This window comes from Triplophysa dalaica, chromosome 15 (assembly GCF_015846415.1).
Source record: "Triplophysa dalaica isolate WHDGS20190420 chromosome 15, ASM1584641v1, whole genome shotgun sequence".
NCBI classification, from domain to species: Eukaryota; Metazoa; Chordata; class Actinopteri; order Cypriniformes; family Nemacheilidae; genus Triplophysa; species Triplophysa dalaica.
This window is the reverse complement of record NC_079556.1, coordinates 22,258,601-22,273,457: the sequence shown is the minus strand read 5'-3', so window position 1 is coordinate 22,273,457 and position 14,857 is coordinate 22,258,601. Positions and strand designations below refer to the sequence as shown.

Sequence of the window (14,857 nt, the reverse complement as noted above, 5' to 3'; positions counted from 1 at the left end):
CCTTGACTGATAAAGTATTGGCTACGATCCCGTCCACTGTGCTCTCTGTGAAAGGATCAAAATTTTTATCCGGCCGTCTCATGAACTCCGGCTTCAGTCTATATCCACTTTTCCCGTTATACTCGTACATCCCGAGGTTGAGCTGCATTGAAAGATCTGACAGACACACACACAGAGAAGAGAAACATTAGGTTAACTGTCCAGATGTATGGAGGTGTCTCTCTGAAGCTCATCTGCTCACCAATAGTCTGAAAGTTGAGTGCTACGAGCTGACAGCCAGCGTTCCAGAACACTTGAGGCATGTAGTTTGAGGAATCCACGCGTGTTCCTTTAGGATAAATTCTGCTCAGCTGAAACTTGTTGTATCTACATGAAGACGGTTAAGAACTGAACTACACAGAGCGCTTTAACATCTGAATCAGAGAAGCTGAACCGCATCACACCAACAATGACATCTGACGGAAACACATCTAACATTGCACCCCATCAAGGATTTACTACAGAAATTGAACATGAATTATATACACAATGAGTTTTAAAATATTATAACAAAAAAGGGTTCAAATTGAGAACATTTTCTTAATGTGAAATCTAATGGGCTGGTTCCATAAGATGGCGCCGGTGAGCTTTTGTGCCATCAGAGTTGGTAGCCTAACTTCCGGTCGTATTTATTACTTTCTTCATTTTTATCTAAACACACACATATTTGCTGGCCAAAAATCCTCCTTTTCCCATACAGTGTCCCAAAAGGCTCACGGACGCCATATTGTACAACTGGTAGGGATGTAACGATTCACTCAACTCACGATGAGATGCGATTCATGATACTTATCTCATGATACGATTTATCACGAATCACGATCCCTTTATTACCAAAAATGAGTTGACAAATTAGAAATGAACTAGTGACCAGTGCCCTTTTATTGTTTCTCAAAAAAATAATATATTTTTTAAAATAAAAAATTAGAAAATGATATTATTATACTTATTTATACATTTATTATAAATACTATAAAATACCGTAACATCTAAAATCTTACTGATCCTAAAATTGACTTCTTTTTAATACTTAATAGTTTTTTCTAAGTTGAATGTGATAAATGACCAGAACAGAAAGTGTTGATGTCAGAAGGGCTTTTCTGCTGCTTTTTTCGTTCTTGTCTACAGCCGTTGGCATGGCCTGACAGATCTGATCATCTGGGTCACAAGTTTGAATGAATTATAAATGCACCTGTCCCCATTTCCCCGTCCTGTGTGTGATCAGACATGTGTGTTACAGAAGCACTGATCTCAGTTCTCAAAGGATACTCCACGAACTCTACGGGGGTCTTCGTGAGCTGTTCCAGTGCTTTCGTCTCCACAAACGATGACATCTGATAACTGCGTTTGGTTTCTGAAAACACACATGTCTCAGTTTATGGATAGAAATCTATTTTGTTTGGATTTCAGCTCACGTGTGACCTTGCGTGTGATGGTCTTACTTTTGGAAATCTCAAAGGAATGAAATTTGGTGGGCTGGATGTAATTGACTAAGGTGGACATTTCTTCAGTGGCAAACGCCTCACATCCGGCCGTGCCCTACAAACACAGAAACAAAAATCATAGATCTCTCGCTGGTTTAACATTAATAAATCCCAGATTTCACACTACACTACAATACAAAAGCTTTCTGACCTCATCCATGGATTTCTTGCAGTCGTCGTCATCATCTTCGTCATCATCGTCTTCTTCAGCATCCACCTCCGCGGACGCTGAACAACAGAAACGTCAATTAAATCTGACGTCAGATTCTTGAACGCGATTATAAACGCAGACGTCTGAAAGGTTTCTGTGTTGAAGGAAAACGTCCCTTTCGCCGTATGCTGTGAGGTTTTCTGTGGGATTTCATTTCTTAACGATCTGCTCATGATGACTCATGCGTCTGTATTGAGAATCACACAACAGCTTTATGTGACTGTAATGTTGTTCTGGTGTATCCAGCTGTTCAGTGCTGAATGATGTCTGAAACCTTTCAAACCCCCTCACATCCGTCACCAGACCAACGCTTTAACCTGACAGAAACACAGACGGCTCGCGTCTCGTTCACCTGCCGTCACACACCACACACACATATCAAAGACTGGTTTGGCTGTGCTTCTGTCCTTTAGGAAAAGTCTTGTGGTCATCTTTGAATTATCATTTTAATTCATTTTATTTACTTATAAATGACTTATCTTTCCATGATCACGTTGCGACATGGTTTGTTTGAAGTATCACATAGTGTTTGGTTTTTGGAAGATGTTTAAATAAAGTGTGTTAAAAGTCATTGTGATGTCACAGTGATGTTTAGTGTCATTTTTGATCAGACAGGTAAAATGCACTCCCTACGGCCAATCAGAAGTATTCAAACAGCCCATATTTGATCATGTGAAATGCGAGTTTGTGTTACTTTTGTTCAACTTTGTTGATAAGACATACTGTGTTGTGTATGTGATTGGCCGTTGTCCATCTTTCAACACATTGGCACCACAAGCTTTACATTCCATTCCATTCCATTTTCTACCGCTTATCCGAACTACCTCGGGTCACGGGGAGCCTGTGCCTATCTCAGGAGTCATCGGGCATCAAGGCAGGATACACCCTGGATGGAGTGCCAACCCATCGCAGGGCACACACACTCACTCATTCACTCATTTTCCAGAGATGCCAATCAACCTACCATGCATGTCTTTGGACCAGGGGAGGAAACCGGAGTACCCGGAGGAAACCCCCGAGGCACGGGGAGAATCAAGCTTTACATGTGTTTTCTAAATTTCTAAATCACCAGCTCATGGCTAAAGAACACTTTCTAGGGGACGTGTACTGTATATGGTGTCACTGATGGATGTGTCATATACTGTATGATGATGATGTAATACCAGCAGGTCCAGTGCTGGGTGACGAGGGTTCAAAGACGCTGGAGGAATCACTGTTAGTGTTGGACACCTGCTCAGACAGCTTCTTCTTTGTGCTTCCGTCAGACGGTTTGGGGTGAGATTTCTTGTTTTTGATGAGGATTTTCCCCGCGAGCTCTTGAGGACTCGGCAGAGGAACACCCGACTCCAGCTACAACACAAGCTGCCATGAGACACTGAGGAGACGGCGATGAGAATATGAAAATGATAAACTCACAAGATATTTCTCCAGAGGTTCAGTCAGAAGAGCGTCTCCAAAGATCGATCTGCAATATTCTGCCATCTTGGCCTGCTGTTTGGGACTGTGACGCACAACACAAACACAAGACCGATGAGATAAACAACAACAACTGAATTATTTACCAATAAACACCATGAATCAGGGAAGACTTGTTTTTAAAGGATATGTCTTCCGCTTATGTTTAATATTTAATAGATTTATTTCCAATAGAAAAAAGAAGCTTAGGATATATTATGCATTTTCATCTCTCATCACAACATTGTATTGACATTTTTGCCGTGTGTTGTGACATCCATGTACATGTTTTCCAGGAATCCTCCTGTGATGTTATTCAAATGAAATTGGCTGATGGCACGCATCGTGTCATCTTTGATTTCAGGCATAAAATAAAGCGGGCACGGCGCGTGACGCCTCACAGCGATGACTGCAGATTAATGTTGCGTTTCAGAGACACTGTAATCGCTTCACTTCTGGTTGCCATGGCTGCGGTCGACTGTGAGGATCAGACGCTGCACCGGCCGCCAGCGCAGGAGACTTACGAGTCCACGTGATTCTCGAAGGACAGAATGACGGGGAAGGGAGAGGTTTTAAAAGCACACTCGGCGATGGCTTCAATCACTTCCTGAAGAGAAACAAACAGATTTTCTGTTAACAGATCATCTCTATGTATGATTGATATAATTCATACGCTTAGTGTTTTAACTGATCAATCATTTTCTGTTTCTTTCTGTAGTAGTAAACCCTAGTAAACTGTAGATTTTTTTATATTCAAGTATACTACAGCGATCTCAACACATCTCTTGTGCATGCGTGCGTGTGTGTGTGTGTGCTGCGGTTCACCTTGAAGGAGATTTCAGATGTCATGGTGAATCCGTGTGTGATGACGGGCTCTTCCTCTGCGGTACGACCCTTCCAACAGTCCAACTCCACACAACGACAACCAGACAACAGAGTCTGACGATACATCTCAACAGAAGAGTTCCCTGCCAGCTGACCCGCTAACACACACAAACACACACAGCGTTACACAACACAACTTAAGTTAAGACGTTACATGAAGTTACACTGTTACATCAGTTACTGAACATGTGAGGAAGGTTGATGTTTTTCTATTCTTTCACTTTTACTTTCTTGAATAATAATTAAACACTTTCTTCTTTATTCATGTGACATTTAAAATGTATATTTATATTTTTGCATTTTGTTATTCACTGCGTGTTGTGTTACCTATGAGGTGTGTTACATGTGCAGAGCTGGGTAGTAACAGATTCAAGGTTATTTTAGTTCACTTAAATTAAAACTTTAAAAACGTTCCTGTTCATTGAAATTATTATGAAAAATTATTAGACAAACTTAACTCAAGGAAACATTGCAATGTTGCCTCATAAATAAACTGAAGTAAGTTTAAAGCAGTACAATTATAACAATAAACAAAAACTCAAATAAAACTCAAATAAAAATTAATTCATTTTATATAGCAAAAATAAAAATAAAACAATAAATTATAAAATGACAAAAGAATATACAAAATTGTTAAAGCTTTAACTAAAATTAACTAAATTTAAAAATAAAAGTTGATTTGAAATATTAATAAAACTAAAATCAAAACTACAATAATCCTGTGAACGGTTTACATGTAATCTGGATTACGTAATCAGATTCCAAAAATCAAGTAGTTGTAATTAGAGTAAACTACATTTTCAAATACTCATAATCAGACTACAGTTACTTTTTTATGGATTACATGATTACATATTATTCACAGAATGCCAGATTGGTTGTTTACAGTTCAGTGGTTTTCAAAAAGAAATTGTTTCACTTATGTTGTATATGTTTGTGATACTTCAAGCTTATTCCGGCAGAGGGAGGAGGCATTTAGAATCATACAGAGACGCAAAATAGAGCGGCTCTTGACATTTGAAGGCTTGATGTTTAGACACTTGGGGTGCGATGAGGCACTTAACCCGAGAGAGTGGGTTCATTTTTACACTTGACAAATGACAAAGTCATCCACCATGACCAATTTAAGAAAGAATGGGCTTTTATTCAACTAAAAGAAAATTAGGAGGATTTCATTTTTTTATTTAAATGAATGTAATTTTACGTCTATCTTTATGAATTATAAGATGATTTCTATCTTCAATACTAGTTTCACCATCAAACTCCATCATGCTGATATCACAAGACCTAGACCCTAACCCTAATCTTGTCACACTTCTTCATTTTTAAGAAAACCAATGGGAAAACTTTTCTGTGTTACTATCAGTAAACACTAACAACTAGTTATATGAATGTTAGTGTTTTTTCATTAATGTACTTTAAAAAAATGTCGAGGCCCTTGTTGGTGATGAAGAATGAAATATTTTTCAAAATAGTACAAAATGATCCTGCTTCAATGTATGTATCATTAAATAAGAAGTCAAATGTAATCGACATGTAATCCATATGACAATTCATTAATCAACCCAGCTCTGCATGTGTGTTGTGTTACCTGTGAGATATGTGTTGTGTGATGAGTTGATGAAGTAATGTGAGAGGGGGAAGCTCATGTCTTCACTCTGGTCCAGTTTCTCTGGAGGAATGACGCTGTTCTCTTCACTGATCAGATACCTGGTGAAGCCCTCCACAGAGATCAGCCCTGTCACACAAATAACACACAAGTCACATCAAACATGCATTCTACACAAATGTCTTATGCTGGGCTCACACCAATCGCATTCCAAGCTCTTTATTATTCGCAGGGAAAGTACGTTATCTGAAAAATATTTTCAACCCTCGCAGAAGACGAGATAGACGCGCATTCGCGTCTTTTGCACCGCCTCCCTCGAGATCACGTCTATACACATCTTTGCATTGACTTTGTATGTAATTTACTTGCGCAAAACACTTAATTCGCATTTGGTGTGAACCCAGCGTTATAACAGAGGAAGGTAAGTCTAAAAGAAAACCGATGAAAAGAAGTCCTGCCTCACAATAATTCCCTTCGGATGTTCAGAAATGCATCACATCACAAAAGTTAAGTGTTTTTTAAATAAAATTCCACCTTTATATACAATTTATACAATGTGGTACGACTACACACAACTTGAACAAAGCGCGAATGAGGACAGAAAACCTCCGTAGTGAAAAGGATCTTTTCTTTGCACCTGAAGTAACAACTTGAGTAAATGAACACGACAACTGCAAATTCCGAGTCTTTAAACAGCGGTGTGGCGTGGAGAGAGAGACGCTCGAGTGCGGGCGTCCCCTGTGACTCACTCTCACCCCACTTTACATTAATTAAAGTCATTCTTCATCTCAGAGCACCAGAGGTAATTAACCGCCGCCCCGTTTGATAGCGACACCGACACGCCTCGATGAAACGTTCCACAGCTCGCACCGTCCCGGTTCTGTCATTCCAGAGCAAACAACCTTTGATTTAAACTCCAAAATAACACAAACCACCTTCACTGTCCCCGAGTCAAACGCTTTCTAAAGACCACAATTACAGCCGCCGGCGGATCTTCAGCAATTGTCTTGTCAGGTTCAATGGAGAAAGAAAAGAACAAACACAAGACACAAGACACAAGGCCGTGTGCGGCTCTTAACAAAGTCACATCATTTCAAGTGCTCCGTCACTCTTCTCCTGGTCTGTCATGAATCTGAGCGTCCTCGGCCCGTCTTTCAGACACAATAGAGTCTGACATGAAGGTGTCACAGTGGATCGGGCGATGTTAAGAGACCACTGATCATCTTTATCAGTCCCTATCAGCGCTCTTTCTGCTCTTAATGTGTGCAATAAATCAGCTGTCACGAGAGAACGACCTCCCGCACATTATCATCCAGTGACCTGATCTCCAGTTCTCCCGTGGAGCCTTGTGCTCTCACAGATACATAAATAAACCCACTCGCCGGCAGCGTCTCAGGACTAACTGTTGCTATGGCAATGACACTATAAGACAAAGGACAGAAAATGTTGCAATACAAAACAATAAGAGAACATAAATGAAATCAAACAAGGGCAGGGCTGGACGGAGTTCATCTCTTTGCTCTCAAACACTTTCAAAGCTCTTTGTTTTAATGCAGGAATGTTTTAACTTTGTAATATTTAACTTATGGGGACATGAGGAGCAATGATATTAGATTTGTTTATTGTATTAAGCCTTTAGATCCTGAAGCAGAAAAAGGTTGCTTTCACACATTTTTACAGTGGGGTTTTTTTACTGTCAAATTCCGACACAATGTGCTTTTGTCACGTGCAAGGTATCTTTTTTCAGAAAACAAATGTCTTTTAATAAAAAAAGGTTAATGACCATTACAGTGTGTTGTGAGTTTGTAAACAGAGTTTAAAGAAGCCGGTCTTTGGCTGTTTTTCGAAGCTTTGATGATGTTTTTGGTGTTTAACAATGGATGTACATGTTTCTAGTTTCAAAAACGCTATAGATTTCACATATTTCATGTCTATTGTTCACCGCTGTCTCTCTTCTAACAAAACGACTGGATTTCTTCCGGTCTATATAAAGTCCTTCCTTCCGAAACGCTCTGATTGGTGAAGCTGACCAGGTCTGTCGTGATTGGTTCCACTCTTAGAGTGTGTGAAGATGTCTCACTCAAACCATATCAGCAAGTTCCGCTCCTCAAGCTGTTGTGATTGGTTGGTCCCCATCTCAGTGCACGTATTTTCATAAACTTTGGCTTTGAGCAATAATCTGTAACAATTGCGTCAACTTCACTTCCTCAGTTAAAAACATACGGAACCATGGGAGTGTAACGGAGGTCTGCTAGTGCATACGCAAACATCAATCTTTATTAGAGATCACATTTTTTTCCCTGCTATGGCGAGGGGAATGACACCGAACTGATTGGCATCAGACCGCTTATTTTTATGAACACTAATAACAAAAGCATTAGTTTTGCCTTTTTATATCGTTGGATAATAAAACAAGCAGATCAGGAGACATTTGCAAGCAGGACTTGAAAGGACGTTTCATAGAAGTGTTTAAGAGGTAAGCGCACACACAATATCAGTGTATCACACAGAACAGCTTTCACATTCGCGTAGGTTATCTTAGAATCTTTGTCGCTGAACTCTTATGACCAGCTGTAGGACTGTGATGAAAGTGAAAGTAGTTTAGCGTTTAGCTCAGTCAAATGTTTGCGATCTCTAAAAACCAAACACTACTCCGGTGGCTCATCCTATTCTCTGAGGAAGACCTTGCCACTTTTTTGCCATATTCCTTTGGGCGGATATTATTAAAAGCACTCGGAATAGTGACATCATGTACTCGGGAAGTAGAGGGCTGTAGTCCAATCCAGCCGTTTTGTAGTCCTTGAAAAGTGAATTCTGTTAAAGACAATATCTCGCTTGGCACTGAACTTTGAGCTTTATCATATAGCAGGTTTTGTTTATGCTCTAACAGCAACATTACACGCTAACTAAAGGTTGAAAAATGGCATCAGGGGGAATGGCACCTTTTATAAAAACTTATTTTTCTACAGATTTTTATTTAGAAATTCTCAAAAAAACTAAAGGAAAGAATCTAGAACTTTAGACTTGAGAAATATATTACATGCATTAGAGCCTTTTAAATGTCACTCATGCTTTTTACCCCAGTTCTCCGGACATTTTTTTATTCACTCTTCACTCCACTGAAATGTGTTGGTGTCTAACTGCAAGCACAGGCCCAAATCAAACACACTTCATTTGCAAAAATCATCCCAATCGTCTTTTCTGTTGTGAATCTCCTCTTCGCCATGTTTTGTTTTCTCATTTTATTACTTTGCTTCCTCAAAATCTCTCTAACCGATCAAACTCACTGAGAAGGGACCGGTTGCAGCCCGTATCAGATTCAAGTCACTAATGCTTGCCTACAGGACTATCACTGGATCTGCACCGGCTTACTTCAACACTCTCCTGCACTCCTAGACCCCATCAAGATCCCTGCGTTCAGCAAACCAGCGGCGGCTTTTATTGCCTTCCCATAAGGGCAGTAAATCGCTCTCCCGCTCTTTCTCATTCACAACTCCTTCCTGGTGGAACATTCTTCCTAACTCTGTCCGTTCAACCACATCTCTCAAAACATTTCAAAAACTACTTAAAACCCATCTCTTCTGTGAATACTTGACAAACAAAAAAAAAAAAAAAAACGAACCCTTTCTCTCCACAAAGGGGTAGTGGTCCTTTGTTGTAGTGGTCCTTTTCTCTCAACTCAACGGGTAGTGGTCTAGCTTTTGTTGAAACCAGTAACTTTCTATTGGCACCTAATGTATTATTGCTCCTGTATGAACTATCGCTTATTGCTCCTAAACTCTTTGTAAGTCGCTTTGGATAAAAGCGTCTCCTAAATGACTTAATGTAAATGTAAATGTAGAAGAGCTAATCCATAACTCCCTGTTCATATTCGTCCCCCTGCTGCTCTCCACGAAAACTGCAGTGATTGGCTGACGGAAAGCAAGACATTACCGTAATATACCCTATACGTTCAAAAAGCTCAATTTGTCTACTTTTAGGAGCAATTCGAAAAAAAATTGATAGCACAACTGATTGAAGAGTTAGGGTAAAATAAACACTGCTTGACACATGCGGTTTAATAGTGTTAAACGTTCAGAAACACACCTTTCTCAATCATTTCCGGGTTGGGCTCAAACTTCTCCATGAGCTGTTTAATTTGTTCAGTCTTCAGCGGCGGGTACAAGATCTCATTGAGCCGTGGATCTCTCTGTTTGCTATTGATGAAGTCGGTCATCTGATCCAGCGTCAGACAGTTTCTGCTCTTTGCACCACTGAAGATAGAGAGATGCAGACAAACAGTGAGTGTTCTGCAAGATTACAGCACGAGATGTAACGGAAAACAGTGATGAAGGCTTACAGATCAGTAAAGATTTGGTGAACATCAGGTCGTGGACAGAGGTGATTGATAAATGATTTATAAACCTCAGGGGTTAAATCCTCCAGAGGGATGGAGTCGTTCTGCAACGACAGAGAAACACAATCAACGTACATTCATTGTTATTCTTCAATCCTATTTGTGATCTGAACACAACAAATCCACCATTCAAAAAATCCCTGCAGAGGAACTGTAAAGCAGAAGCGGCCAGCGTGCTTTCACAACACGTGCCACCTGTTAATAACAACTCAAAAGTGAATCAATAGATCTGTTACGATAAACGCATGAAGCCGTCTAAAAGCTTTACTGCTGTCACACATTGAAAATATTCACGCGAGACAGTCGGTGTGAAAGGCCGAGGCAGCGTCGGAGGCTGATGAATGCTTTACTGGTGAAAATATAAAAGCAGAAAACATGAAAGCGCTGAACACTTTGAGTGAATCAGAGGTGAAGAACAGAGAGAACAGCACATGATCATTTCTCATTAACCCAACCCCGCCCCCCCCGACACAAAAACTGCCCCCGGAGACCTTTCAACATCATCATCATCATCACTGCTCCACCTTACACTCACTCACTGACACAAAACCACAGATGTTATTGCTTATGGGCTTTATTTTAATGATCTAAGCGCATGGTCTAAGGCGCAGAGCGCAAGAGCACTTAGGGGCGTGTCTGAATCCACAAACTGTCAGCGTGCCAGTCGCATTATCTGAGTGGGTTGTCCCTATGCTCCTAATGAGTCTTGGGTGTGTTTTGGGCAAAACATGGAGTGAACAAGTCAGTGGCCGTTTCTCAATTCAAAGAACGGACTCATGTTCTTGTTGAGACCGGTCTTGCGTGGCAACTTGGATGGACTTGCTGCAGGGACTTCTGGGACTTCAAGCGGATTCCGTACAATCTGGGGCTGCATTCGACACATCGTCGATATCGAGAACACATCCGAGTACTTTTATGCATTCTCTGTTCTCGTGATCTTGAGTGTTGAAAGCAGACTTTGATGGTTATTGATGACGTAGAGCGAGAACACGAGGACACAAGACCGCTGAAGAACACACGTTGAGAACAGCTAGAGTCTAAACTCCCATTCCCTTTATTAGCCGGTTGCGCTCACACCGTGGCGGATTCGCCTTTTACACGCTGGAATTTGCAAGAGCAAAGACTGGATGCTTCGCCAGAGCAGATCATCTACAGCACAAGCCAGATTTTTTTGTATTTATCTTTTACATTCTAATCCATTTATTTGTAATATGTGGCATGTTTGTGTGCTGCTGCGCATCCCTCTGTGTGTAATAAGCAGAATGTACACAGAATAGCAACACGCCAACAGTGCACCTGAACACATCTGTTTTCACACCAGCACACCCATGGGCGCAAACGCATTTGCTATTTAAACAATGCGATGCAGGACTGGAGAATGAGAACTGTGTCGGGCTAAAACTAGTAAAAACACTTGCGCTGCGCATTGCGCCGGGTGTACAATAGAGCCTCTAGTTCACACCAGCACACCCATGGGCACAAATTAGGGCTGCTCGATAAGGACAAAATCATAATCTGGATTAATTTGCCCAATATTGAGATACTGATTATTTAACACGATTACACATTACCTTAAAGAACAACATAGAAAAATGAAATTACTTCCCTTTTAAACTGGGAATTCAACTGAAAAAATATATATAAATGTAGAAATAGCACAGCTGAACCGCGTGGAAAGGGGTGCGCTTTATATGCGGTTAGATAAAATGTATAAATATATATTAAATCCGGTGGATTTATACCACAAGAAAAGAGAGGATCCATGCAAAATGGAGAGTGCCACAATAAATGTTTTAGCTTGATTATTTTGTTTTGTAATTGTTGAAGCCCAAAATTGAAGATTACGATTAATTTTGGATTAATTGCACAGCCCTGGCACAAATGCATTTGCTAAATAAACAATGTGGCACAGGACTGGAAAATGAGAACTGTGTCGTACTGAAAATAGCAGGAACACTTGCGTTGGCCACATTATGCCAAGTGTACGACAGACGTGTCTCTTTTATAGCTCAAGAGATCTGAAGTTTGAGATCTCAGTTGTGTTTCGTTTCAATATCAAATGAGAGCGTAATCTCACTGATGAGGAGAAGTCATCTGTGATTTTTCTCATGGTCTACCGGTCACTTCCTGTGGAATTATGAGTCTTCCTGTCTGCCTGCAGGTTTCTGGAGTCATAATCTGAACATATGCTCACCCGCCCGGACGGGAGGTTACAGCTCTCCAGCGCCGTCTCCACTCGCTTCCGATCGGCCGAAAACATACGGAAGATGCTTCAGAAAACACAGAGACAGGTTTCAGAGAATAACATCAGTTGAAGATTCATTTTGGGATCTATTGAGTTTATCACTTACTTTTTCACGGGGATCCGAGCCTCCTGATTGGTCTGCAGCTTGAGCCTCGTGTAACTGATAACAAACACATTTTCATCAATGTCACACGTGTCCGTAAAAGTGCTGTTTGTGTCCATAAAGCCATTTTGATTTTGATCATTCGCGGCTGTTTGATTTCCACTTCTTAAAATAAATCCTGAAGATTACAAGCACACGCTCAGTACGTGAGAAAAACCCATCAGAAGACACGTTCATACATTCGTGGTGATTCAGCAAACATGAGTGTATTTATGGGATGTAAGCGTGTGAATGGCATGCGGGTCCTTACGCTTTCTCCAGACATGATTCTTTGCCCATGTTTTGAGCGAGTAGGTTGGACGCCAGACTGAAAAGCTCGTCTGCCCACTCCTGTTTGACACCACACACACCAGAGGTTCATTTATTCTCAACAAACACACAGCTGTCAAATATCTATCAGCATTTATCTAATCTAATCGTTCAGATTTTTCATGAACATCTTGTAAAGTTCAAAAAATCGACTACAATACAAAATAATTGACAAATATCCTAATATTTACTAAGCTTCCCTTGTGCTTCAATAACAGCAGAACTTGAGAGAAATGACACAATTACATCACAGTGTTTGTGAGCGTCTATTTGATCAAAACATGAGGGTTGCTAAGGGAAATACCCTGGCGACGTCCTCCTGGAAGGCCATGAAGTTCAGGTACTGGATATTGACCATGTCTGGACCTGTCACCACGGTCAACATTCTGTTCTCTATCCGTCCCACAAGATTCCCCACATCCAGAAGCTCTCGAAGCTTCGCCTCCTGAGAGAGAGAGAGAAATAATGCAGACGTCTCAAAATAATCCTGTAAGCCTCTTTCAACCACAAGCACTTTATCTGTATGGTAAAAATGATTTCTGAGCTGCTAAGCACCTGAAGACCAGGAAAAACATTTCATCGCCCCAGAGCAGACATTTCACTGATCCGAGACTGAGAAAAAACATTTGCTTTGGACAAGATAAATTCAATCTAAAAATACCTAATAAATAACGATTGAGAAAACGGTTTGGAAAGATAAGCATAACAATTTCATATATAACAAGTTCTTGCAAACAAACATCTCAAGGACATTTCTGCAAGTCTTTTTAGTCGGAAAACAAGAAAGACCTTGTGCAAATGTACACGTGTTGTTATCTGTTAGAGAGACAACAGCTCATTTAACTAAAAGAAATAGTGTGTTAGAATCTGTGTTCAATGGTCTTCAACCAAAAAAGACTTTCTTTTCTTTAGTGAAAGAGGAGGTATTTTGAGAAATGTCTCCGTGGTTTTGTGTTCACACAATGGAAGTCAATGGAAAACAGTGTTTGTTTGATTATCAACGTTCTTCAAAATATGTGCAGTTGGCAAATAAACGTGTCCTACGGAGTGACATCCAAAGTTTAGAAAATGTTAATATGAATATTTAGAATATTAAAAAAAAGTTTGTTTTCTAAATGTTGCCGTGTCACACCATTGGACACCTGTATGGCATATTTGTCACCCATATCTTTTCACATCTATCCATCTTTTCAATGAGAAACACTGGAGCAGTGATTATAATGTTTAAATTCAGCACAGAAAACATTAAGATTGACAAATTTATGAAAGCAATATTCATTCATACAGCTTTCCTGTTGCTCAATGGTTCGAGCGTAGCGCTGACAACCCCAAGGTCATGGGTTCCATCCCAGGGATTGGGAAACAAATATAAAGTATTCCATGTAAGTCACTCTGGATAAAAGCGTCTGCCAAATGTGTAAATGTAAATGAAGCACAAATGCAGTGCGGCACCATGAGCTGTTATTCTTTCCATGCAACACAAAAGCAGAAAGACAACAAGCGCCTGTCAATCACCAGAAGAAAAGACAGTTAGTAGGTTGACTTTAAGACGCCTCCATACTAACGTGACATGACAGTTTGGTCTTAGGTAGATGATGTCACATGTCACAAGTTGTGTGTTGGTCACGAGATGATGTGTGCGTTGTCTGCAAGTCATGTTTCAGAGGCCTCAGACCTCTGCTGCACTTTTATTTAAAGCCGTTTCCAGCGACAGCATGACAGACGACACGGCTTCATTAGTGAAAGATGCTGTGTGTAGCCCTGAATATCGTCTGAATAATACATGGCGTTATTGAATATTAAAGTGACTCTTTAAAAGGGAAGTTATGTGTGAAGCGGACAGATGTGCACAATTATTACAGCTCAACTCAATGTTTTATACACACTCATGTTTGCTCGAGCAAAAGCCTTTAAAGTCCCAGTGAATTTTAAAATGACAATTCTTATTTTTCATGAATAATTGCTGCGTTTATAGTAAATAGTTTATCAATATGGGTCATTCTCTCTATGTTGGTCATTCATGTACCCTCATAATCTTCAGTTAAAATCTGTAAATATACT

The 14,857-nt window shown here is 40.2% G+C and overlaps 1 protein-coding gene across 1 annotated transcript in view; it reads right to left on the bottom strand.

Annotated features, from left to right (window-relative positions):
• LOC130436491 (1-phosphatidylinositol 4,5-bisphosphate phosphodiesterase beta-1) overlaps nucleotides 1–14,857 on the bottom strand; it is a 39,380-nt gene that overhangs the window by 9,612 nt on the left and 14,911 nt on the right. The window contains exons 4-19 of the mRNA XM_056767164.1: nucleotides 13,101–13,241; nucleotides 12,738–12,817; nucleotides 12,431–12,484; nucleotides 12,274–12,349; nucleotides 10,023–10,123; nucleotides 9,770–9,936; nucleotides 5,666–5,812; nucleotides 4,015–4,172; nucleotides 3,714–3,796; nucleotides 3,151–3,235; nucleotides 2,898–3,084; nucleotides 1,675–1,751; nucleotides 1,482–1,578; nucleotides 1,309–1,393; nucleotides 242–366; nucleotides 2–156 (exon numbers count right to left, since the gene is read on the bottom strand). Of these exons, the coding sequence (XP_056623142.1) occupies nucleotides 2–156; nucleotides 242–366; nucleotides 1,309–1,393; nucleotides 1,482–1,578; nucleotides 1,675–1,751; nucleotides 2,898–3,084; nucleotides 3,151–3,235; nucleotides 3,714–3,796; nucleotides 4,015–4,172; nucleotides 5,666–5,812; nucleotides 9,770–9,936; nucleotides 10,023–10,123; nucleotides 12,274–12,349; nucleotides 12,431–12,484; nucleotides 12,738–12,817; nucleotides 13,101–13,241 (1,818 nt within the window). The remainder of the gene's footprint in view (nucleotide 1; nucleotides 157–241; nucleotides 367–1,308; nucleotides 1,394–1,481; nucleotides 1,579–1,674; nucleotides 1,752–2,897; nucleotides 3,085–3,150; nucleotides 3,236–3,713; nucleotides 3,797–4,014; nucleotides 4,173–5,665; nucleotides 5,813–9,769; nucleotides 9,937–10,022; nucleotides 10,124–12,273; nucleotides 12,350–12,430; nucleotides 12,485–12,737; nucleotides 12,818–13,100; nucleotides 13,242–14,857) is intronic.